The sequence below is a fragment of the Neoarius graeffei genome, chromosome 26 (genome assembly GCF_027579695.1).
Source record: "Neoarius graeffei isolate fNeoGra1 chromosome 26, fNeoGra1.pri, whole genome shotgun sequence".
In the NCBI taxonomy this organism is placed as follows: Eukaryota; Metazoa; Chordata; class Actinopteri; order Siluriformes; family Ariidae; genus Neoarius; species Neoarius graeffei.
Window position 1 is genome coordinate 50,989,218 of NC_083594.1, and position 27,452 is coordinate 51,016,669.

Sequence of the window (27,452 nt, forward strand, 5' to 3'; positions counted from 1 at the left end):
TTCTATTAGTGGTGACTTTCCTTGAAGAGATTCAGTTGTCATGGAGAAGTTTATTTTGATGGGATTTTTTGCTTTCGATCTTATTATTGCTCGATCAACCATTTGGATGTTTCTTTGACCGACTTGGTGACTTTTTTTTCCCCCGTGCCACTTTCTTCGAGACAAATTTGTTGGGAATTAATTTGGAAATTACTGGGTCGCTTTGAACAAGGAGGAAACGGTTAATGACGAATATCAAGAAGACAGCCATCTCTGTGCTGGAGATCAAATAAAAATCTTCATATTGCGACAGAAAGCTTTGTGGAAAGAAATTTCTTCTTCTTGGAGTTTAAGGCTACTAAAATTCAAATAGAATGTGCAAATTGAATTTCACACTATATCCATTAACGACATTTTCTCAACACGTTTTTAATCAGTGATCACTGGATGTCACATGCTATTGAGTAGCACTGTCAAGCACTGATTGACTTGGTGGAAAAGAAAAGTACAAAGGTCAACCTGTCGAGGAAGCTCCTGGTCCCTGTCTTTCACCTTCCTCTTCTCTCTTCTTTGTGTTCCTTCTTTCCGAGCGCTCATGGCCTCAGCTTCACGCTGCAGCCCTCCGGACGGAGGCTGGGGCTGGGTGGTGGTGTTCGGTGCCTTCATCTCCATCGGCTTCTCCTATGCTTTTCCCAAAGCCCTGACCATGTACTTCAAGGAGATCCAGCGCCACTTTGGCGTTTCCTACAGCCAGATCGCCTGGGTTTCCTCCATCATGTTGGCCGTTATGTATGCAGGAGGTAAGTGAGACTTTTCAATCTTTTATAAGCACTGCAGGGTTTTTTGAGCTGATCCTAATGAATACTAATGCGCTTTAAACTTCACCGCTTTGGAAGAGCTAATTGCTTGGTTGCTGCAAGATCCTGGGCTGGATTTATATTCAGCACGCAGTGTGCGTCCGTGCACAGGTCCGGGGCGTCGTCCTGCATTTGTGGGAGATGAGAAAGAACAAAAGCCGCACGTTTGTTGGGTTATACCGGTAAGTGCACGTTGTCGAGTGCAGAAATTGGTTCGATTTGAAAATATGGATGTGCCGAGGTGTTGTTTTTCGAGTTCTTTCAGTCATGAAGCGTTCTTCAGGTTCTAAAGGGGTTTGTACTGGGACGCTTCTCTGATAGAGAAACACTGCTGTAAGCTTTTTCCCCCCAATCGTTAAGGGTCAAACTGAAGAGCCTTCAAGAAGTTAAAGTTTAACCTTTCTTCCGAGAAGTTAATCATGACGGCTAAAAAGTCATGATTTTTTCCCCACTTCAATAAATCAATCAAATCAATCAGTGTTTAACAAGGTCATGGATTATGTTAATGTAGATCTGGAAAAAAAAAATCCCAGCAGTACTTCATTTGCACTCTTGAGCAGTTTTTCCATGAAGGTTCTCCAGATGATTAACTTTCTACTTTTAGTAAAATAGAAATCCTCTGCTCTAAGGTTCGACATAAAACCTGTAAGAGTTCCTCTTGAGAAATAAAACCACCTGACAGTGGAGGTACAAGGAATAAAAGAGTGTCAGGAATAAAACTTTTCGGGACGTGCTGTTCCAGGAAAAATATCAACAGCGGGATGATGTGAGGTGACGAAGTGACTGTTCCCACCACAATGTTTATTTTCCTCCAACATCATCAAGCGTGGGCGGCACGGTGGTGTAGTGGTTAGCGACGTCGCCTCACAGCGAGAAGGTCCGGGTTCGAGCCCCGTGGCCGGCGAGGGCCTTTCTGTGCGGAGTTTGCATGTTCTCCCCGTGTCCGCGTGGGTTTCCTCCGGGTGCTCCGGTTTCCCCCACAGTCCAAAGACATGCAGGTTAGGTTAACTGGTGACTCTAAATTGAGCGTAGGTGTGAATGTGAGTGTGAATGGTTGTCTGTGTCTATGTGTCAGCCCTGTGATGACCTGGCGACTTGTCCAGGGTGTACCCCGCCTTTCGCCCGTAGTCAGCTGGGATAGGCTCCAGCTTGCCTGCGACCCTGTAGAACAGGATAAAGCGGCTAGAGATGATGAGATGAGATGAGACCTCACAGTTATGTTACGTGACTTTTGACATTGTGCCTTTTGACATTTTGGGATTTCTGCGATTTTTATTTTTTCTGTATTTCCACGGCAACCAATTCAACTTTGGAAAATTTGGAGTGGGGTTTTATGTGGGGGGCCCCAGGGGGATACGTCATGTCCTGATGACTCTTGTTTTTTATCCCATTACAGTTACATCCAATGTTGAATAACATTCACGAGACAAGTAACTTCATGGCCTTGTATATGTTGCGAAACATGCGCATGCAGCATCCTTCGGAACTATGTTCACAAGTGCTGCTTTCGAACATTAAATCAACACCTTCTGACAAAGCTGATTGGCTGATTGGACAAAAACGTAAAAAGCTACGTTTAGAAAGTGAATGATAAAAGTGTAAAAGTGTCTTGGATGGGTCCACTGTGAATGGTGACAGGATTACCTGATAAGATTATCATCAAATTAAATGAGCATCAACTGTTTCCGTGTCTTATCGTCGTACAAAATCTTACATTGAAAAAAAACCCCAAAAACGCACTGGATAAGTTGTTAAAGCCATAAGAATGCAATCGTTAATATGATCCTCTTGATCGATAATGTGAGCTTGATTAAAAAAAAGTTCCATGAGTGGAAAGTTCAGGAATTTAAAAAAAAAAAAAAAAAGCACGATATTATTTCACGTGAAAAGAACAAGTCGAATATTTGAGTTGGATTACATTCATGAAATCAATCTGTTCCGAGGGGCTTGAAGGATTGTTTGTTTATTTATTTATTTATTTATTTTTTACAGCTAAAGGGGTCCCCGTTCTGAGATTGCTACGCTTTTATACGAGCAATAAAAATAGTCCCATAAAAAGGGATAAAGGTGCAGAGTGCGAAGGTTTTACAGAACCATCATCATTAACGGCGAGAGAGACAGAGTTCCCCTGTGGAATGGTGACGGCGTGGCCTTCATCATAACGCCCTTGGCTTCTTTCCCAATGTCACCCTGCACGCACAGGAAGAAAGACAGCAGAAATTCATCACACACGGACACCACTGCATTTTTCCCCTTCAGCGTGGCTCCCTGTGGGAACTGCGTGATGTGTGATGACCCCCATCTTCCTCAGGTGACTGGGATTTTAGGAGATATTGAAATCCCTCCTGAGGAAATGTCACCTCATGAACGGACCGAGATCCACGCGCTAATCCCGCTCACGTTCAGCAGGTTTCCAGAACACACATCGACCGTGCCGTTTGAGTGGTTTATTATTATTATTATTATTTTTTTTTTTAATTATCCAAAACTCAGAGTCCAGTCCATGCAGGCATAGAAAAGAAAGCTTCTTTAGCAGGTTCCATTTTACAGAAACACAGATTTCGGTTCAACAGAAGAACCTTTAAAACGTTCTGGGTTCTGTGGGCAGAAACACCACGATACTTGTTCTACAAGAGAACAAAATCTGATCGAAATATAAGACATCATTTTCTTTTTCAATCCTTCTATGGAAATGATGTATATAGTGAGAGCAAAACTTTGTGCACCCTGAGAACAAAGAAAAAAAATATTCCAGCATTCAAAAAGAATTTGTATGTTTGGTGTCTGAGACGTTCACAATTCCAGATTAAAATACTGACACTTCCTTTTTTTAAAAAATATTTTTTACTTTTGACAAAAATCATTTTGTCGAATCTGTCATACGCCCAACCAGCAGACACAGGAACATAGCAAAATTTCAGAATTTTCAGCCGATCATTGTGTTGATTTGTCCTCATATTTAAAATACACATTTTTTTATTTATATATCATGCAATTTCTTGATATATATATTGTTTATAAATACATTTTAAAATAAAGCAACATACATTTCTTTTTTCGCCCCTTTCAAAAAACATGGGGGGGGGCACAAATTTTTACTCCGATCCTGTATATGAATATGTAATGAAATTAAGTAAAAGTGGCTTTATTTCTGTCTAAACATTTTGTATCTTGCAATCAGATGGTACCACACACACATACAATTCTGTGCAAAAGTATTAGTCCCCCAAATATATATAGAAATATATATTTCTTTCCCATACATACTTTGTTATAGATTTCTATTTTATGACTTCTACATGATCACGTCACAACATTACAAAAACATTTTAGAGTTCCAAACGTTCGCTTTATTTTTTCCCCAGCACAAAATTAAATGTTACAGGAAAAAAAAAAAAATCTCTGAGCAGCATCCATAAGAGACGACATTTCAGATCTCATCTCATCTCATTATCTGTAGCCGCTTTATCCTTCTACAGGGTCACAGGCAAGCTGGAGCCTATCCCAGCTGACTACGGGCGAAAGGCGGGGTACACCCTGGACAAGTCGCCAGGTCATCACAGGGCTGACACATAGACACAGACAACCATTCACACTCACATTCACACCTACGCTCAATTTAGAGTCACCAGTTAACCTAACCTGCATGTCTTTGGACTGTGGGGGAAACCGGAGCACCCGGAGGAAACCCACGCGGACACGGGGAGAACATGCAAACTCCACACAGAAAGGCCCTCGCCGGCCACGGGGCTCAAACCCGGACCTTCTTGCTGTGAGGCGACAGCGCTAACCACTACACCACCGTGCCACCCCCACATTTCAGATTAAAAAAGAAAACATAATGAAGGCGACTGGAAAACTTTTGGTGCAAAATGAAGACGCGAGTGTGACAAAGTGTGCAGAAGAACTGTGGCTGGTTCTGTGAGATGTTCAGTAAAACCTACAGCTCATTTCTGCATAAAACTGACCTCACTGGACCGGAGACTAAAGCAAAGGGAATTTCGTCTCACACCAAATACTGACTCTGTTATATTGATTTATTATGGATTACTGGTGACTGTTTAACGTTGAAACATTTAGTTTCATTATTTTTAAAGCAATTTTTGGTCTTACACGTGCCTCAGATTTTTGTACAGGACTTTATATTATATATATATTTCCTTTTTTTGTTTACTGTTTCATCTGAACAAAATATCGTTGATTCTTCCTAGAGATTGACGTAACTGTAAAAAAAAAAAAGCTGTAAAGACAGTTTTCCGCATGTTTTTCGTCTCTGAACGAGCAAAAGGAAGAGAACATCTTCTGCTCGTGTGCCTTTTCGCTTCCTCTCCTCTTTTCCTCTCCTCTTTTCGTCTCCTCGAGCGCTCGCTGAGTTGATTAGTGCTTTTCCCATGCTCATGAAAGCGAGACCCGCCCTACATAATTTACAGCCTAACCACATAATCATAAAACTTTTACAAGGGTGTGAGTGCCCAAAATGAAGGATTACAGCAGGCCATTAGCGTCTCTGAAGCTGAAATAAATCATCCTTTCAAAGCATAATCTCGCCGACTGATCATCAGCTTGTTGATTGCGGAGAGAGCGTTTCTCTCACACGGTGCATCATGGGAACAGACAAACGCACAAACAGCCCATAACGATGGTGTGATTAATCTTTTCAAGTTCTAGTTCATTGTGGTGCCGAAGATTGCGTCAGTGCAAGATGAGTCATCTGGAATCGACTGGTTTCTCAGATTAGATACTTTTTTTTTTTTCACCTGAATTATTTTTCTCATCATCTCAAACAATTTTCAGTTGAACATTTTTCATAATCTAAAAAAAAAAAAAAATCCATCATTCTAAGTTGATACAATTTTCTGAGAATCCATTTATTTTTGTGCGATTAAACTTTATTCATTCCCTTTAACAATTAAAAAACCCTCCTATTAATTAAAAAAACACAAATTACAATTTTAAGTTGAACATTATTTTTTTTTAGCTTACATAATTTTGCCCGATAATATTTTCCCATTAATTTCAAAGTAATTAATTCTGAGCTCCTTTTTCTTCGCTTCGTTTAATTTAATCCCCAATAATGATTGCATATTAAACTCAAACGCATGATTTGACACTGAATGCACTATTTCTTAAAAAAAATTGCACATTTATTTTGATCTCCTGATTGAACATGTTTTCAAAGCTGACTTTTACTTTCCCCCAGTAATATTTTCCTTTTCATTTTAAAGTCCACCATTTTAAACTTTTCAGATTAATCTCAAACAAAACTTTTTTTTTTAATTTTTAAGTTGAACATGCATTTTTTCATTTACTGAAAAATTACGAGTACTCATTTTTTTTAAACCGAAAGTTTTCTTCATCTTACATTTTTAACATCCTTAATATTTTCCAGTGAGAATAAATCTCAAACAAAACTCATGATTTGAAGTTGAACATGCTCTCTCGTGCGTGTACACACTGTAAACCCGAATAAGTTGAGTTTACTTAAAAAAAATTGAGGAAAGTGGTTGCCTTAAAAAAATAAGTAATTATTAATGATTGAATTGAGTACCTTAAACTTACAATCTTCTGGTAAGTTTAAGGTACTCAATTCAATCATTAATAATTACTTATTTTTTTTAAGGCAACCACTTTCCTCAATTTTTTTAAGTCAACTCAACTTATTCGGGTTTACAGTGCATGAAAGTATTATTTTTACCTCGAATTTTATCTTTTAAAGTTAAAATAAAGCCGATGATTTGAAGTTGGAAATTTCACCGTTTTCAATGGTTTGTTTTTCCCCCCTCTTTGTAGTTTTTCCTATTAATCACCACTCATGTATAATTTTAACTTGAACATTAAATTTTCTTTCTAAGTAATATTTTCTAAATAATCTGAAACAAAGCTCATGAAGTTGACTTTTTTTTTTTACAATTACAGTCTAATCATCTCAAAGAAAACCTGAAATTTATGTTGAATGTGTGATTTTATGATCTTGCCTTTAATTCTTTCCCTGAATATTTTCCCAATCATCTCAAAAGCCATGGTTTTAAGTTGAAAATCATATTTTCTTCCCTTACATGACAATTTCACCACTATTTTTTTCCTATTAAGTTAAAATTATGCTCATGATTTTAAGTTATGCTTTTTGAAGGTTTTCCTCTTAAACTCAAAACGTAATGATAATTCTAAGCTTAACAGACGAACATTCTTCCATCCTTTGGTTACGTTCAATTTTCCAACTTAATGTTTTCCAAATGTAGAAACAGACCTATGATTTTTTAATTGAAAATGCTTTTTTTTTCAAATTACATCAATCAATTTGCTGTTGTTGCTGCTTTCCTATTATATTAATCATCATCAAAAACCCATTCGAACGTTATTTTCTGAACTTAATTTCTTCCACTCAATATTTTCCAAATAACCTCAAAAGCCCATGATTTTCAGTTGAACATGCTGTTACCTTCCCTTACATTTATGTTTTCCTTGTTATTTTTATTTCCTGACTAACCTCCAACAACAGCTCCATCAACACAAACAATTATTTCTGGAAGGTCTTTCCTTCCAAGCAACCCTTTTCCCCCATTTGCATGCAGTCATGTTATAATTGCACAGACCTTCACTGACCTTCTGAATCAAACCCGGAATAGCAAACAGACTCTCCAGGCTCGTCGAGGGCCGTCTCGTATGTTCCGAGGTCCCTCTCTTTTCAGGAACGTCCTTCCGGTAATGACATGGCCTTTTAATATCGGGGGCTTTTTATCCGCTTTTAGATTTTCTTCAGAAAAGACAAACTGACTTGCTGATTGATGTGGATAATTTAGTTGATAATTTTCTTCCTCTGCAGTTGTTTTACATCAAGATCAAAGCAATATGAAACGTGACTGTAATCTAATAGGCGTCATCAAATGTGTTTGCTGCTAAACTCCGTGTCGAGGTGAGATGAGATGAGATGAGATGAGACGAGATGAGCGGGGACACAGTTTCCCATCATGTCTGTCGCAGATTTTGGGCTTAATGCTGCTAAACAAAGTCTAGTTTTCATCAAAATATGCAAAATATGATGCAAATAAGACTCAGCCTTCTGTCTTTTCTCTTTTCCATTTCATTCATTCTCTTGATAAAAGAATCACAACAATGGACATCACCAAGATCATATTTCATATTTATCATCAGTCAAGTCGCCAATGTTCGATGTCGCCAATATTGACAGCTTTGTCCAATATCATCATCATCATCATCATCATCATCACGTGAACAATTAATTAAAACTTAGACATCAACAACTTTCGACAGAATTCTCTGCCAGTCAAAGGTTTTTGACCATTTTTGATTTCAACTTTAAAGCTGTACTGCCTTTCAGATTTTTCAAGTTCAGGCCATAAAAAGAATTTTCCCCGACACCTTATTTTTGTTCAGTGGACTGAATTCGAATCAGACTTCCAATTTTATGTGTTTTTTTTAAATCTAACAATTAATGAATTTATCTCCACGTGGCCCTAAATTCACTGCTATTTTTTCCTGCTTCACCATGATGTAATACAAGATACTATGTCATGCATCATGTGGTGGGCCTTCCCCGTTCATGCAAGGCAAACAATTGTGAGATACAAATTTGAAACAGGAGAGAAAAACGGAGGACGTGAGTGTGGGAATGAAACGTGAAAGACCGACTACAGTAACGGAAAGAAAGCGAGAAGAAAAGACGTGATGTTATATACGAAGGAAAGGAAACGCAGGACCAAACTAATAAATATCGGCGCTCAGCGAGCACCTCGGTGTGATCAGCTGTTCGTTTAGCGACAGAATGATGGAACTGTCAGTGCACGCTCAAAGGTAAACCTGTGCATGCGCACACACACGGACTTCCTCCGTCTGCTTGACTGCGCGAAGCGAGAAATTTCATACACGTTATTTGCTTTAATCCCGTCAAATTAAATAACTTCCCAGCCACAGAATGGCCTGATATTTTGTAAGATATTACAGAAATAAACATCTATCACAATGACCACATTTCAGACGGAACTAAATTTCACCAATTTTATGAAATCGAAAGGCCGTCTCACTTTAAGAAAAAGGTTCATGTGGAATATGCTAGGATTCAAACGTGACCTGAGAAATATTTGTGACCTTTTATTTTATTTGGGGGGAAAAAAAACAAGCTCTAATTCGCTTGTCATTATTTAATTACCAATACACCAATAATCATGGAATTAAATGAATAATACACCACAGTATGTGATCAAGCAGTTGCATGAAGCTCACCGGTATTACAGTTGATTATCTTTTTTAGTCGATGACCTGAAGGAATCCAAAAATTGTGACCTTGATGAGAACAAAGATCTTCGACTATACCAGCAAGATAATTCATCTCAGTGGGAGCAAAAGCAGAACAGTCCCGGTCTCATCAGTGGGCGTGTCACCTTACCTGAGAAATCAAATTGCGTTTATTATTTCATATCTTACTGTACTACCACCAAAACATCAATGACGTCTTCAATCATGTGTTTGAAGGATCTGAGAGGTTTTGTACCGTACGGACTGTCCAGGTTGGTGTCAAGCATTCATCGTTAACGCGACTACCATTACGAGCGGCCCTGTAGCCTTGTCCTGAAAGTGAGTCAGTTGTTCCAGAAGCAGAAATCCTCTTGTGGTCTGACAGTGATCAGAGGATATGATGATGGGATGTTCCCGGGAACAGGCTTGTAGTACTCGAGTCCGAGTCGTGCCCTAATTTTAAGGACTCGTGACTTGACTTGGACTTGAGCACTGATGATTCGGACTCTGATTTTTTTCTTTATTTTTTGTAACGCGCCATAATAATTTGGCATAATATATTTATATCTGGGGCGGCATGGTGGTGTAGTGGTTAGCGCTGTCGCCTCACAGCAAGAAGGTCCGGGTTCGAGCCCCGTGGCCGGCGAGGGCCTTTCTGTGTGGAGTTTGCATGTTCTCCCCGTGTCCATGTGGGTTTCCTCCGGGTGCTCCGGTTTCCCCCACAGTCCAAAGACATGCAGGTTAGGTTAACTGGTGACTCTAAATTGAGCGTAGGTGTGAATGTGAGTGTGAATGGTTGTCTGTGTCTATGTGTCAGCCCTGTGATGACCTGGCGACTTGTCCAGGGTGTACCCCGCCTTTCGCCCGTAGTCAGCTGGGATAGGCTCCAGCTCGCCTGCGACCCTGTAGAACAGGATAAAGCGGCTACAGGAGATGAGATGAGATATTTATATCTACATTAATTTTTATACTAATTTCGTGCAAGAGAATGCACATTCACCTGTTCAGGAACAAACTAACGTTAACGGCGCTAAAATGCCTGGAGAGAACGCTGCTAGGATTGTCCGCTCTGCTTACACAGACTTCTCGTGCAGTGGGAAAAAATGCACTGCTGTGTGTTCTATATGTCGAAGAACTATCGAGGAGACGACAGGGACAACCTCGAACTTCAATCGTCGTTTGGCGAGACTCCATCCAGAGAAGGAAGTGACACGCTATGCTCATTGCTCTGTTGATAGTGGGCGGGGTTTGCTTGCTGAGCAATGAACTAGCTAGTGTTAACTCTCTCTCATGTTATTTGCCCTGTTGATAGTGGGCGGGGCTTGTGTCAGATTCAACTCAGACTTGGAATCGACTCAAAATTTTCTTGAATGACTTGGACTTGAACACTGGGGACTCGAGACTGGATTCGGACTCGAGGTTTAGTGACTCGACGACAGCACTGCCTGGGAATATGCTGGAAATTCCTGTTCATATCCAACCCCCACCCTCGCCCACCCTTCACCAAGAGAAACAATGGCAACATTTTGGTGAAATCCATGGACTTCCTCATTGACTTGAATGAAGTGCTGTGTTGTTCTTATCCTGGATCAGTTCCCCCTCCGTCCAATGCGAAAGTAGCTATGCATTTACAGCTCTCGCTCCACCTCATCCTCTCTGATTACAGTGTGGTTAATTGACAGCCCAACCTGTATTAATTCACCCTCTTTCTGTCCGTCTGTGTCCAGGTCCAGTGAGCAGCGTGTTGGTGAACCGCTATGGCAGCCGGCCTGTGGTTATCACAGGAGGCCTCATGTGCAGCATGTCGATGGTGGCAGCTTCGTTCAGCAGCACCATCACACACTTGTACATATGTATCGGGATCATTGGAGGTACTGATACACACGACTCCTCTCTTTCCTCTTTGTTGAAACTCAACGCTCTCCCCCTCCTCCCAGCTTTGGTTCTGTTCACTGTGCTCTAACATGCCGCATTCCAACAAGGTTGAAAAATTATACTCCAGCTATAAAATGCACTTAAATAATAAATAAGGAATAAAACACATACGTTTTATAGGAAACGGAGTTACTACTCTACTGTATTTCCACCTCAGTGTTGTACTTTTTATCCATTTAGAGTTGCATTTGATGTAATGTTCAGGAACGTCCACAAAACAAGTTCGTTCTTCTTATCATTTACGTTGTTACAGCAGCTATTACGTTATTACAGTCATTCCATCTCCAGCCTCTTTTTTTCCTCACAGATGAAGTTCCTTGGAAAAAAATACAGTATAGACTTTGTCATGTTACCAAGAAACCACCGAGCACAAATCCTCTGTCCTGAAGATGTCGGAAAACTCCGAGTTACAGCTTTACTCTGTTACAAACTACTGACACTGGAGACTCCTTCCGAAAATATTTTTAAAGAAAAAAAAAACCTTCATATCACCTGTTACAGGAATTGTGCGTAATCTGTTTGCATGGAGTGTTGACCAAACAAGTCGTTAATACGAGTCCGATCAGGTGAAAGTTCAAATTCAATCCAAATTGCTTGAACTGCTCTCATTGAATTCAGAATTGAATGCTAAACAAGATGCATTTTACAGAATTAAAACATGTTTATCCGTTCTTGAGACATTATAAATCAAAGATTGACGAAGGATCACATGGTCCAAAATGGGCCTCATGAACCAATGAGATCAAATATTTTTTCTTAATAACTTTATTTATTTTTCAAGATATTTATATGGAAATTGGCAGGAACATAGATGGTTGTATACTGAATACAAAATTTGAAAAATTCGTAAAAACAATGTATGCAAATTAGCATTTAATTAGGATGAATTATGCTAATTGGGTAAAAACGTTAAATTGGTACATTCTCTTCCTCAAAGTTTCACCAAATGGCTTTGTTTGTGCAATATAAAGCTGATCTTAACTCATTTATACATCACAACGAAGGAGAAATCAATACTCATAATAAAATATGCATAAATAAGCATTGGATGTGTCTCATCTACCATTCTCTATCAAAATAAAAAAGTAATACAAGATTAGTTCTAATCCCCTCTTTGTGCTCTTTATACCTTTGTATTTCTCAGTAGGGCCTACTAGATGTTTATATGAAATGATATAAATGATTATTTCGATTAATATTCACAGCTTTCAAGGCGAACCTTGAAAAAACTGTGAGTCACATCCAATCAACAATTCACGTTAACTGAACTGAAACTGACGCTCGCATTTCTGACTTCTGTTTTTTTGAAAATCTCACTCCGACCACTAAGGTCTCAATATTTTTCATCAAAACAACTCCAGTTATATTCTAAAATAGTTATTTATTTACATGAATCAGTTTGATTTGAAAAAATAAGTAGGTCAAGGTACGAAAACTGACTTCAAAGTCTCCCGTGAATCAGAACATTAAAACTAGCAGAGGAAAAATTTTGCTGAATCCTTCATCAGAAACCGTGAGAGCAAGAGAACGTCGCTATAAAAGTTATCTGATTGATTTTCACGAGTAATCCAGTCGGAAACCGATCAGAAGAGAGAGAGAGAGGGAGAGAGAGAGAGCCTGACTGCTTTCCCGTGATTCAAAAAAAAAAAAAAAAGCATCGTCAGTTTCCCGACGTCTCGCGAGCAGAGTTTTTACTCTGTTGTACCGACTTCACCCTGCTGTTACTCCCAAAGTACTGAACAGATCTTAACCAGATAAATTTCTTTGGAAAGCAGACATTACAATATTTTAATGATCATATTCATGATCGAAAATATTCAAGAGTGACAGGTTTGGAAACTTAGATGAGCGTCTGCATGGACAATTTTCACAGCACGGCCAGCGAACGTCTGATACGCCTAATATGAGTTACTCGAGAAATGAGGTGCACCGATGAACTAATAAGCTTGTAATGTGCAGCTAAACTACTGTCGGGCTGCTGGTATTGCTTATATTCATATTATTGATATGATTAATGTTATTTTTACTACTATAAATGTACTCAACACCTTCTGACCAATCGGATTTGAGAATTCAATATTGCTGTAGTATCATGAAAAATGCGCGTCATCAATGTGTTGGTTGTTTTTCCTCCCAGGACGTATTTTTGCTCGGTAGGTTCTTGTCCTATTTATGTCATCTCAAGGTGTCCCCCCCGAGTGTTGCCTCGAGCTTTCCGTCCAGCTGCTTTGGCACTATACAAGTCAAACTGAATCGAATTCAAACGATGACTGAGAAACCCCAGACCAACGGACCTGCTCGGTCACCAGCAGATCTCTGGATGAGGAATTTGTCCATCTGAGCATCAAAGTTGAGCTCTCTGGAGTGTGTGTAATTGGAGTGTGTATAGGGAGGACCAGAGTACCACTTGTTTATTGGTTTTCCACCCTGTAGGCTTGGAAGTTACTCTGAGGTTCCACTCTTGGGTCACGCCATCACTCTGTGGACCACTCATTTGTTCACTAATTCTTTGTCCTTTGTTCTGATTCTCCATGTCTTGCTTTCTTTGTTGCCACAAGATGTGTTTTGCTTTTCTTTTCCCCCCTCAGTCTTTCTTTGTCTCTTTCACAACCCACCCTCTGAGTTTCTATCTGTCTATTGTTCTCTCTGTCTCTCTCTCTGGGTGTAATTAAGCCTGCACTGTCCTGGATCATCCCTCTACGGGAAGGATTGTACGTGCCAAGCTGGTTACCCAGAGCGCATGCCCAGTGAGCCTCATTACCCAGCGTCAGTCTGCCATGGAGGATTTATGTGTGGATGGAGTGGGCATGGAAGTCCTACTGAGACTCGTGATGACCCTCTTGGTTTCTTTTTATTATTTCGAGGTCACCATCAATGGCGTAATGCTTTCAGCCAAGGGTCCACACGGGGTCGAGGCTTACACCGGACCAAATTAAAAGTCTTTATTAAAAATGACTGTGATGACTTGATAAGCTCGGGATGCTTATTAGTTTCCGTTCTCGGCCTCAGGCACATGCTAAGGTATTCCAGGTCTGGTGAATTCATCCCTCTCATCCATCACCAGGACAGCTGAGACGTACACTTTGAGATATTCGTTTTAACCTCGAACTTTTTCTCTCGCACACTCATCACAGACAGAGTCATATGCCCTCCAGGATGTCGTCTGAATTTACGAACACTTTACATTCATTTCATCTGGAGACAAGGCAAGGCAAGACAAGAACAGTGTATAAGTGAAGAAAGTTATAGATAATTACACGGTTTTGACGGTGATCTCAGTGACGTGAGCAGACTCGTTATGCAAATTATACATTCGTGACCATCAGTGTACGTCAAATTACATCAGGATTGGAAAACATTGTCTTGTTGAGTCCATGTTGTTCAATTTAAATGCCTGGTTAATTGTAAAGCTCCTTGCTACACTGTGCTCAAGAACACAACAATGGACTCAACCTTCTGATCTGCAGCTGAAAGTCTGAGCCGCTGAGCAACTCATCTCATCTCATTATCTCTAGCCGCTTTATCCTTCTACAGGGTCGCAGGCAAGCTGGAGCCTATCCCAGCTGACTACGGGCGAAAGGCGGGGTACACCCTGGACAAGTCGCCAGGTCATCACAGGGCTGACACATAGACACAGACAACCATTCACACTCACATTCACACCTACGCTCAATTTAGAGTCACCAGTTAACCTAACCTGCATGTCTTTGGACTGTGGGGGAAACCGGAGCACCCGGAGGAAACCCACGCGGACACGGGGAGAACATGCAAACTCCGCACAGAAAGGCCCTCGCCGGCCACGGGGCTCGAACCCAGGACCTTCTTGCTGTGAGGCGACAGCGCTAACCACTACACCACCGTGCCGCCCCGCTGAGCAACTACCACCTCTTAAAGTCTCTCATCGAACTGCCTGCCTTGAAACGAGACTTCATCACACATGAAGAACGTGCAGAACAAGCTCATCGGATCAGATGCTTGTTCTAACTTCTCATTTGTTGGAATAACTGACATTTCCCAGCCCACAGCATCGAACCCTGTTCACGAAACCACACCCTCCCGGTCTGTTCGGAGTTAATTTTTCTAAACGTATTGAACCATACATGGCGATCTTCATCAAATCTCCAAGTATAAAACGTAATTTAATCCAAAGAGAAAAGTTTCGTGGAATTTTCGCTTAGCTCGCCAACAAAGCAACTCTAATGAATAGGATGCAGCAAAGGAGCATCAAGTCTTCATTCTGCAGATTTCTGAAGACTGGGAATATATCAATCCAGCCGTGAGCTCTCCTTCTTCATGCGCGATCCTGTTCAATGAATAAGATGCTCGTTTGGAGAATGAGACAGCATTAAATTGGATTTTCTTTGGTAAAGAGAGTCTAATTTATTACCATTTACCTCGCAGATTCATTTGAGAAATTATTTCAGGTTCCGATAATGAGTTTTTAGTCGGTAATGTGAAATGAGATGGAACTCTAATGCGAACTGAGTGGGATTGGCCTTAATTTAATCACGGAGAGCGGTACAAATGTGAATGGCCGTACCGGCTCTGAAAATGGAGCTCGTATTAACTTCCATCTTAATTTTCCCCGCAGGTCTCGGACTTTCTTTCAACCTCCAGCCGTCCCTGACTATAATTGGGAAGTACTTTCAGGTCAGGAGGCCCATCGCCAATGGCATAGCCATGGCAGGAAGTCCAGTTTTCCTCTGCACTCTGGCACCGCTGAACCAGTTCCTGTTTGAACATTTTGGTTGGAGAGGAAGCTTCTTTATCCTCGGGGCCATGCTGATGAACTGCTGTGTGGCCGGATCACTAATGAGACCTCTGAATGACGGTAGGGCTTTTGGTTATCTTGCCGATACTATCCTGAGACACTTGAGGCGTTTGGTATCTTCTATTGTGCCGTTTCCTGCCTATCAAATCTCTCTCATTGTCATCCCCATGACCCAGCCAATGTTACGTTTCAGATTTCAGCCACGATTGTAGCTTTAAACAGCAAAATCCTTCTTTGCCAGCTTTATCAGCTTCAAACTTTGTAGTGCTTTCAGGGTTTAGCGAACTCTACAAGGGACAAAACATGATAATGCGACCAGGAGTAGAAGTTCTACAGCATTGGCAGGTGGTCATGGGTCGAAAATTAGTGAACAGTCAGTTTTATGGTGAAAAGATTCTGAATTTTTGCTGTTGCACAAAATATGCATAATGGTTGCATTCAAAAAGTGTTCATCATCGCAAGTAGGCTTGATTACTGACACAGGACTCCTGTTAGCATTTTTTCAAAATAGCGTTATCTTCTTTTGGCACCTTTTTGGTATATTTTGAAAATCTTATGAGAATAAATACTTTCACACATTTGCATACATCTGAGAGGTTTCTCAACCGATATTTTCTTGATACCCATCAGTAGGTGGCTGTCGCAGACTTGAGACAAATGGAGCCGTGAAGCCAAAATCTTGTGAAAATGGAACCCAGGTGCAAACCAAACCAAAGAGACGCTGCTTGCATGGTGGCAGCTGCTTCATGGACCTGTCTCTCTTCCGGCACCGTGGTTTTATCATCTACCTAATAGGAAACATGCTAATGTTCTTTGGCTTTTTTGCCCCAATGATCTTCCTGGCACCGTATGCGAAGCACCGTGGCATGGATGAGTACTCGGCTGCCAGCTTGCTCTCTGCACTGGCGCTCGTAGACATGTTTGCCCGGCCAGGCACAGGTCTGCTCGCCAACACCAGCCGTGTGAGGCCCAGGGTCCAGTACCTCTTCAGCTTCGCCATTACCTACAACGGTGTGTGCCACCTGCTGTGCCCATTGGCTCCTGGTTACTGGGGGTTGGTGGTGTATGCAGTGTGTTATGGTGTGGTGTATGGCATGGTGTGCGCCCTGCTCTTCGAGTGCCTCATGGATGTGGTAGGACCAAGCAGGTTCTCCAGTGCTGTTGGACTCGTCACGATCTTCGAATGCTGCCCCGTTCTGCTTGGACCTCCCATCGCAGGTGAGTTCAGTGGATTGGTGGGTAATATATTATTAATATTGGATTGTTCATGAAAAAAAGATGCTTCATGATATTGGTTTCTCAGCATCGCCAGCATTTCAAGAACACGACCTCTGATTACGGTGGTATTCTGGTTTCTAACCACAATCCTTGACTTGCAAGTGACGTCAAAGCAAAAGAGAAACCCGGATGTCGGCCATGTTGGTGGAGATACAGACGCGGGGTCAAGTGACGTTCCATACAAAACATAGTCACGCGTGCACGGCTCTCTTTGTTTTTCCACAGCTTTAAGCGTTCTTTTAGCTCTGCCGTATCTTTGTGCTGTATATGGTTGTGGTCACAACAAGACTCGTGACCGTGGCACGTTCCGATTTTTTAGAATTCCATCCGTGATTCAGAAAGAGGGCGAGGAAACTCTGAGGCTTAGTACGGAGAGGAGACGAGCATGGCTGAACAACATCGGCAGGGCCTATCTAACAAAGACTAAAACCAAAACAGCTCGTGTTCACAGTAATCATTTTATCTCAGCTGAGATTCAAAAGCTTTCTCGATAATTTCAGGGAAGAATTTTATTTCGTGTTGCTAGAATTTTGCAATAAAATGAGCGTTCTTTTGTCGTGGTTCACTCAGTCGTTGTTAGAATTTTAACACGTGTATTACCATTTCACTTTGAGGAGCGCCAGCAAAATTATACGATAGAAACAATCCAGACTGGGCACCCACTCAGAAAACAGGTTACGTTTCATCCAAGGTCAGACTCGATTCTTCGGAACCAGATAGAATGTGATATCTGGGTACTCGAAGGTCATTAGAAGCGTCTTATCTTCAGAAAAGTCTGACTTTTTTAAAATAATATGGGTCAAAACCACACACATTTATCTTCTCTTTGTATCGAATCTTTGCTCGATCGTTCAAATCGTGGCGATACTGAGAAAATCCAGTATTGCTTACAGACACGCTTTCAGCGGCTGCCGTCCGAGTCGCTTTGTAGATCCACCATCATGGCGGACGCTCATGACGTAGCACATTTTGATCACGTGGTTGCAAGTCATCTATAGGAAAAACTCAGAAGATTTTCATTCCAAAACAAGTTTAAAAAAAACCTCTACTTTAAAACAAATAAATAAACAAGCAAACAAACCTGCAATCAGCTGTTTGTTCCTCTTAAATATTAAAGCTGTTGGAAACATTGATGGTGCCCAAATCCTCATGCCAAATTAAAGCCACAGATTCCTTCGTGATTAGATTTCTGTCAAAGCATTAAATGTGGTCCAGAATCCAGAAACCTAAAATGTGGTCTTGTGTCTCCCATCTCATCTCATCTCATCTCTAGCAGCTTTATCCTGTTCTACAGGGTCGCAGGCGAGCTGGAGCCTATCCCAGCTGACTACGGGTGAAAGGCGGGGTACACCCTGGACAAGTCGCCAGGTCATCACAGGGCTGACACATAGACACAGACAACCATTCACACTCACATTCACACCTACGCTCAATTTAGAGTCACCAGTTAACCTAACCTGCATGTCTTTGGACTGTGGGGGAAACCGGAGCACCCGGAGGAAACCCACGCGGACACGGGGAGAACATGCAAACTCCACACAGAAAGGCCCTCGCCGGCCCCGGGGCTCGAACCCAGGACCTTCTTGCTATGAGGCTACAGAGCTGACCACTACACCACCGTGCCGCCCTGTGGTCTTGTGTATCTTGTTCAATAAACATATTGTTTATCCTGTCAGGTATCGTGATATATTCTTGCCATTTTGCCCACCTGTTGTTGCGAGGCTGGTTAGGAATATCCTGGTTCGCGTTTCTGGACAGAGTAAATAGGATGTTGGATTCAGGCAGCAAATAATTTTCTACATTTTTTTTTTTTGGGTAATGAAATAAATCAAGTGGAAAAAAAAATCAACCCAAAATGTGGCGCAAATTGTTGTACCTTTTCGATCCTTTGTTGACGTCTCCTCGTAGACGCAAAGACATTTTACTGGGAATATGAGCAAGTAAAAAAGGCAAGCAACTTTCTCTGGGGCACTTTTCTCGATATGCTTACAAAGTGCTTCACAAAGCAATAAACCACAGAATGTGTTTATGCATTTCTTGTTTTTTTTTTTTAATTCTATTCTCATTTCCTTCAAAGAGAAAGGTCACAGCATTTCAAGATGGCAAAAAGGAACAAAATTGCCCTTGAATAAATCAGCGTTTGCTATCTCTCTCTCTCTCTCTCTCTCTCTCGCATGCATGACTAATGGAAGAACACAGGGCAGGCTGGGAAAGCTTTCCAGGGTATCATTATTGTAAGACATTCCAGCAGAATTGGATTATGGTTGGTGAGGGAGGCACCGTGGCGGCACATGTTGGGCCTCAGGAACGCGAGTGTGTGTTAGTGTGTTCGTCAGGAGGGATTGGGGGCGAGGCCATAATTGGTCACGGTTATTTAGTGCTGCAAATCGGCTGGAGTCGCTCTGGCTTTCTGGCCGCGTGAGGATTCGCCTCCGTGCGCAAATCACAGTGAGGTTTTTCCAAAGTGAAGTAGCTGAGAGTGTAATGAAGTCTCTTTACGCTTCTCGCTCACTTCGGCCTTCGGTCCCTTTCGGCCAATGGGTGCGAAGCTGCTAATGCTGCCTGTGGCACCTGTACTGCTGATCATATCCTCGATCTGAGCGTGTGTTTGGAGGTACAAGGTTATACGAGTAGACAGAGGAAGAAAATCCAGCAGAGCCAGGTGGAGGAATGCTTACATCCACATTTCTGCCACTTCCAATCGGGAATCTGTGAATATTTATCTCGCCCGCGACGGAGTAAGCGGGGCGAGGTGTTGTAATCAGTGCGGTTTGTTTGTTTGCGTGTCTGTCTGTTAACAATCTAGACGGTTGCACCAACTGACTTCAAATTTTCAGTGTAGGTGGGCAATGGTCCATAGGTTACCTGATTAAATTTGGAGGTAATCGGGTCAAAGTGAAGGTCAAGGTCACCGGAAAGGTCAACTTTTCGGTCAAAATAACATTTTCCATTATAACTCAAAAATGGTTGCCGATAGACAGGTGTTTACTATTATGAGCATATAGGAACTCCCATATGGCCTTTCATTTGGTACCATGATCTTCGACCTTGAGTAAAGCCTAGGTCACAACCGGACGGATGATTTTTTGGCCGTGCGATTTTTGGCGTTTCCCAAATCGCTGCGTTTTTTTTTGTTCATGGAGAAAGATGCACGTTGGCCGGAAGTTTGTCTTGCAACCTGAAAAAAACGTAAACGCCCGTAGAGTTTGTTTGACATGACAAAGAACCTCTGCGGCCGGTCTGCAGCTCGAAAATCAGTACATCACACACACGCCCTCCGTGCGGTTCTTGCGTTTTTTGCACGTAGACCGGCTGTAGGAGCACGTACGGCCGGTTGTGACCAAGGCTAAACCCTGAAAGGTCCAACTCAAGGTCACGGATTTTCAGAGGGCTGTAACTTAAAAACGGTTGATGGTAGACAGATATTTACTACTATCAGCTTATCGGAAGTGCCATATGGGCTTTCATTTGGCACCATGATCTTTGACCTTGAGTGACCCTGAAAGGTCAAACTGAAGGTCATGGGTTTTCAAAGGGCTATAACTTTAAAATAGTTCATGATAGCCAGATGTTTACCATTATCAACGTATAAGAAGTGCCATATGGGCTTTCAGTTGCCGCCATGATCTTTGACTTTGAATGACTCTGAAATGTCAAATTCAAGGTCATGGATTTTCACAGGACTATAACCTGACAGCTGATGATTGAGAAATATTACTATTATCAACATATAGGCAAAAAATAAGTGCTGCCGGGCGAGGTTTGTTTTGCCTGGCAACACTTGTCAAAATTTGCATCAAAACAGTGCACTATTTAAAAAAAGGAAATGAATGAATGTTATATTTCATATATATCCAAGACGATGGTGTTCAGACTGTAGACTATCGTGTGATGTTCCTTCAGCAGCGGTCAGTCCGTCCTCCAAGCAACAGTCCAACCCTCTGAGGTGAAAACACATTAAAGACAGCCGAGCCAAAGGTGATTCGGGCTCTCCTCGTTTCCCTTGCCGTGTTTGTGTGAGAGGGATTTCATCTTCCCTGAAGCACAATATAATTAAATGTTTCATGTGTCTCCAGAAAATGCACCGAAGACTCCTATCTACAATGGCATACTTTGATTTTGCTGTGAAAGGAGAAGGAGAAAAGAACACACCAATCCCAAGTGGTCGTTTTTTCGTCTTTGACATGATACCAAACAGAAGTACAAAGACCAGCTGATCAAAATGAAACACAGGAACATCAGGAACTCCGTGTTTTGTATCGGCATGCGTCGTGAATTTAATTCAAACAATGCCGCTGTATGGACTAAACGACGCACGTATCTCTGGTTTTTGGAAGCAAAGCGCTCCTCGCAACTTTGTCGTGTTTCGTACAGCAGTTTCTTGTTCAAAGTTCCTCTGTTCTTCAGCCATTTTGATTCATATCAGGCAAACTTTGTCACGCTGGACCTGGCAACTCAGTCTGCTTCGAGTTTAATGAGGCAGAAATATCTGTACCTCATTGATCTGTTGCAAGACCTTGCTTCCAAGACCGGTGTTTAATAGAGTAAATAAGCACCAATGTGCACTCCTGTCCTCCCTCCCTCACACTCCACTGGAACGCCAGAGTTATTACGTCCTGCTGTAGCGCATGTCGTTGTTATGTGCAGACTATGTGCCACTCCCCGGAACCTCGAGGTCAGCCTAATGAGGAAGAAGATAGGAAATGGCAGTAATTAGCCTTTCGCTTTCCCATATTTTAATGAATCTCGGTTCATCCCCTCACTCATTAGACGCCCTGTGTGATCATTAAGCAATGAGTACATGTGAGAGGAGGGAAAAAATAAGGCAACTTTAACAGATGGACTGGAATGACTGCCGCGCCAATCAAGCGCCTAACTTAATGAGGATTCTGGACATCAGCGCACACCATCCCCCTGAAATGCGGCACGCCACGATCAATCAAAACACGGGCACCGATGCTGTTTGGGGTGTTGGAGACCGAGGGGCAGAGTGAAACTCCCCCATCATCGTCTTCAGAGAGGAAGGACTCATTAGGAGCAGGGTAATAATTGGTTTGGCTGCCCTGAAAGCTGACCTTCGGCTCTGCGGTGCCACCTGTTGGTCAGTTTGCATCTGTATGACGGCAGAAGGACGTTAGAAATATTTTTACGCCAGAAATTTATGAGGCCTTTGATCTGTTACACCTGTACTTCATTATCAGTGAGCTTTAAACGTGGTTCCGAGCCGTCAGTCAAGTTTTTCTGAAATGTTAGTGAATTGTTATTCGAGTTTCATAAAGCCCCGCTTTTCCCATTTTGCCTGGACACTGATTGTGTTTTCTTGTGACACATTTGTTTTTTGTTCAGACTTAAATGGCCTAAATGGGGGACAGACACAATATATAATTGTGACCCCTCACCGAATCCAGGGACGCATGTCGGCCGAAACGAATCCGAGATAATCGCAAAAGAAGCATTTTTTTTCGAAATTTGTGATTTTTGTTTTTTTTCCATCATGTGCAAGTTGAGATCTTGAAGAATGCAATCAGTATTTCAGATAATAGATTGTTTTGTTGGAAAAGCATACATTTTTTGTTGCAAATTGTCTCGTTTTTGTCAGGACTGTAGCCTGCTGGGGGGTGTGGGTAAATTATCATATGGGCCATTCACATGATGATTTAAGTCTTTTGGTTTTTTTTTCGCAAATCAGCTGTATGATACGAGCTGAGCTCGTGGCTACTTAAGCTGCATACAGGCGTGTGATTTCACTATGGAATGAGTTACTAAACAGAGCGCAGAGGAGCTGAAACACCGCGAAGCAAACAGACACACGGTATTTACATCAGAGATAACCATTTCTAGCAAAAAAACCCGACCAAAAGGAAGCTAGGATTACATTCCATCGGAGGCATTGGTGTGTGCAAGGCGCCATTTCTCTTTCTGATGGGGTGAGTTTATTAATCTAAGGCTGTGTGGTTATTTTTGCATGTAACGGAGAGTGTTGTGGTTTGGTTAAGCCTAGGTCACAACCGGACGTATGATTTTTTTGGCCGTGTGATTTTTGGCGTTTCCCAAATCGCTGCGGTTTTTTTTTTGCTCATAGAGAAAGACGCGCGTTGGCCATAAGTTTGTCTTGCAACCTGAAAAAAAATGTAAGTGCCCGTAGAGTTTGTTTGACATGACAAAGAACCTCTGCGGCCGGTCTGCGGCTTGAAAATCAGCACATCACACGCGCGCTCTCGTGCGTTTCATGCGCGCCCTCTGTGCGTTTCTTGCGTTTTTTGCATGTAGACCGGCCGTAGGAGCACGTACGGCCGGTCGTGACCGAGGCTTTACATGAAATTAGCGTTGTGTTAGTTGTGTCATCATCGTGCTATCTTTCTTACGGTGTGAGTAATTTTTCAACCACAAAACGTTAAAGTATACTTTAGGACTTATTTTTGTACTTCATAATTGTGTTGGGCATACTTTGCATGGAAGGAAAATTGACGTGGTGATCTTTGTTTACATGAAAGTAGTATCGTGCTAGCTAGTAGGGGGTAGGGCTTTCCTTAATATCATGCAAATTAGCACCATTATGTGCCCGTCCTACACCCAGAGTAGCTGAGATGGAAAACTTTGAGGGCGATTTTCTCCCTTTTCTGTTTTAAGAAGTATACACTTTCAAAAGGCCACACATTCTTCAAATATTGTCAGATCTCCACATGGAAGGCATCATTGGAAAGCTTAGAAACTGTACTTTCTGAATCTGTCAATAACTCAAAATGCCCCCGGGCAGACATGTGTCCCTGGATTCTGGATTTGGGCACAATTGTGCTTTCTGTGTAGAAAATTTGCATCCCAAATTCTACTTCCTGGTTTACGCATGAAATAGTTCTGACAACTCCGTGCCAAGAAGGCTATAAATACAAAGGACTGGTGTGTATGTTCTTTGCTATACTCATTGTTAGCATTATATATTCTACAGGCATAGCAATCTGACCTTAAGTGACCAGAGAAGGTTCTTCCTACTTGGCTAACTTTGCTAATTGGAGCCTCATGGAGAACAACAGTATTCAGAAGCAACTGTTGTTCGTGAATCGATCAGGGAAATGGACAAGGATTGAAAATCTGCTGGGCATGGATGCTCAGCAAATAAGACATACAATGATGTCTTGACCTGATTTTCAGCGACTGTTGGACCAGGTCCTAACAGACGCACCCTAGGGGTGTTACAACCTCCAAAGGGAAAATGATGATGATGACACTTTCAGACCAAACCATTCAAGACTCTTCCTTTGAGGAATGACCCAGTGAGCAGCTCCCACAAGAACTCCATACCTTCAAGGGTTTTTTCCCCCGTTTGCATTCGCACGACCAGGAGGAACGCTACAGTGATGTAAGCCGGCTTGCTAGCATGCCATAAGCAGGAAATGCTAGCAAAGATATTGAAATTTTGCTTAGGTGCATCAAAATCATGCCATTTTCCTCCATCGTGTGTACACTTAATAAAGCCTGTACTTCACGGTCAGTCCATTTGTCTGTTTTTTTCTCTCCATTTTTTAATGCCAATATCGAGAGCTGTTGTTTACACAGCTAACATTTGACAAAATTTTTAAAAATGGCGGTTGCCGGCACTGCGTTGGCTTGTGTTTGACCAATAACCGGACACTCATATCACTCATGGTTCCTCTTGTGCTGGGAGAGAACCTAGAAGGAGCTAAAAGAGAAGAAGGAACTAAAAAAAGTCCCTCAAAATGGCGTCCGAAGAACTACTATCGATCTCAGGTCCTGCGTTGCAGACACAAAAAAAGGCCAACTTCCTCCAACAGTTCTAAGAACTATAAAAAGTTCCTCCGGTCTGGAAGTGCCTAATCAGAGCCTCTTGAATAATAGCTGTTGCTTGTATCAAAATATTTGATGACTATGTTACTCATTTCGAGGCGGCACGGTGGTGTAGTGGTTAGCGCTGTCGCCTCACAGCAAGAAGGTCCGGGTTCGAGCCCCGTGGCCGGCGAGGGCCTTTCTGTGTGGAGTTTGCATGTTCTCCCCGTGTCCGCGTGGGTTTCCTCCGGGTGCTCCGGTTTCCCCCACAGTCCAAAGACATGCAGGTTAGGTTAACTGGTGACTCTAAATTGAGCGTAGGTGTGAATGTGAGTGTGAATGGTTGTCTGTGTCTATGTGTCAGCCCTGTGATGACCTGGCGACTTGTCCAGGGTGTACCCCGCCTTTCGCCCGTAGTCAGCTGGGATAGGCTCCAGCTTGCTTGCGACCCTGTAGAACAGGATAAAGCGGCTACAGATAATGAGATGAGATGTTACTCATTTCTTGACCCATTATCTACATTTCCATTTCTTTGCCATTGATATTCATTTGACAACAAACCCCTGCAGTTGCCAGCAAAGGAGTGGACAGAACTGAATAGTTATAGATCTGAACAAGTTCTAAACTGAAGGAACCACTGAAAGATGCCAAGTTTTAAACCGATGCTTTCTCACTAGACGCCTACTGATGATCGTGACTAATTGAATATTTTGTATGTGCATCAACTACAAGGGTGTTAGAAATTCTAAGTTTTGATTTGGTTTGAATGTTTTGAAATGGATTTGCCTCCAGCTCCATCGCACACATGTCCACGCGTTGCAATGAATGATCTTTCAATTTGTCCTTGTTACCACCAATGAATGAGTTCTTGAGATTTGGGAAGAGATGTTCTTGGTATCAGGATCTTCAGCATCAGACTTGGACTTGAGCAGGCCAAGCAAGAATGGAGGAACAATCCAGAAACCCAAAATGGCTGATTTTAAGTTTTTGTCATCCATTGTATGGTGTATCCCATTATCTGAAGGTGCTTTTTTGGCTCAGCCTTTGGCCGAAGCCTCTTGAGGCACCTGTCTGTTTTCGTATGTGTATGTTTAACCGAGTTCAAGCATGTTTCAGAATGTAATTGGCGTGCCAGCCTCGGGTAGCGATTCCATAGTTGCGGTGTGGCGCCACTATGTACTGACTATGTAAGTGCCATGTTAAATAACCTCAGTTTGTAATGTAATCCTCCGTGGCTGAGCAGTCGAGAGCGCTGTCCAGGAAAGGAACGGGTTTTCCAACGTCGGTTCAAAATCCTGACCTCTGCATATTTCCGAGTGGGCTATTATTTACCTCGCCCGCAACGGAGTAAGCGGGGTGAGGTATTGTAATCAGTCATGGCTTGTTTGTGTGTCTGTCTGTTAACAATCTAGCACCTAGAAGATTGCACTGACTGACTTCAAATTTTCAGGGTAGGTGGGCAATGGTCCGTTGATTACCTGGTTAAATTTTGGAGGTAATCGGGTCAAGGTGAAAGTCAAGGTCACCGGAAAGGTCAAACTTTTGGTCAAAATAACATTTTCCATTATAACTCAAAAACGCTTGCCGATAGACAGATGTTTACTATTATGAGCATATAGGAACTCCCATATGGCCTTTCATTTGGCACCATGATCTTTGACCTTGAGTGACCTTGAAAGGTAAACCCAAGGTCACAGATTTTCAGAGGGCTGTTACTTGAAAACGGTTGATGGTAGACAGATATTTACCGTTATCAACTTATAGGACGTGCCATATGGGCTTTCCTTTGGCACCATGATCTTTAACCTTGAGTGACCCTGAAAGGTCAAACTGAAGGTCATGGTTTTTCAAAAGGCTATAACTTTAAAATAGTTAATGATAGCCAGATGTTTACCATTATCAACATATAAGAAGTCCCATATGGGCTTTCAGTTGCTGCCATGACCTTTGACCTTGAATGACTCGGAAATGTCAAACTCAAAAAGTCATGGATTTTCACAGGACGATAACCTGACAGCTGATGATTGAGAAATATTACCATTATCAACATATAGGTATAGAATAAGTGCTGCCGGGCGAGGTTTGTTTTGCCTGGCAACACCTGTTTTTCTATTTATGTACCGTAGATTCGATCTCCCAATCAGACAAAGGCTGAGCTCAGACCTGCACAGGTCTCTAGTTGTGCATTAGCAGTGAACCAAACTTGTGCGTAACAGTTACACCTAGAAATCCTGGGGTTAAACACTTGCTCTTTCTCTGCAGGTGCACTCGTGGACATGTTCGGTGACTACAGCTACATGTTCTACATGTGTGGTGCTGTGATGCTCACCGCCGGCCTTTTCCTCTTCGTCATGAACTACTACAACTACAGACGGAAGGATGCGGCACGGCGTGCTCAGCAGAACGACACTGAGCTAGCCGAGATGAACGTGCACAATGAGCTCCTGCGTGCAGACACTCGGACTAGTGACCAAATGCAGGCAGGAGATGGACAAAGCCAGGGTATGGATTCTGGGATACTTGGGGTCAGATCAGAGACTGAAAACATCCCAGTGTACCATGACCCAAGGGATTTAATGACGGATGGGATGGTATGA

The 27,452-nt window shown here is 42.2% G+C and overlaps 1 protein-coding gene across 1 annotated transcript; it reads left to right on the top strand.

Annotated features, from left to right (window-relative positions):
- The first annotated feature begins 574 nt into the window (after window positions 1-574).
- On the top strand, window positions 575-27,452 carry LOC132874222 (monocarboxylate transporter 2-like). The gene is made up of 5 exons (XM_060910211.1): window positions 575-779; window positions 10,817-10,960; window positions 15,616-15,855; window positions 16,429-17,013; window positions 27,118-27,452. The coding sequence occupies exons 1-5, from the start codon at window positions 575-577 to the stop codon at window positions 27,450-27,452; spliced, it is 1,509 nt and encodes a 502-aa protein (XP_060766194.1).

Bases quoted from the DNA above. Each gene is read 5' to 3' on its own strand.
- LOC132874222 (XM_060910211.1), top strand. From the start codon at position 575: ATGGCCTCAGCTTCACGCTGCAGCCCTCCGGACGGAGGCTGGGGCTGG. The intron at 15,856-16,428 runs GTAGGGCTTTTG...ACCCATCAGTAG, and splicing joins AATGAGACCTCTGAATGACG to GTGGCTGTCGCAGACTTGAG. The intron at 17,014-27,117 runs GTGAGTTCAGTG...CTTTCTCTGCAG, and splicing joins GCTTGGACCTCCCATCGCAG to GTGCACTCGTGGACATGTTC.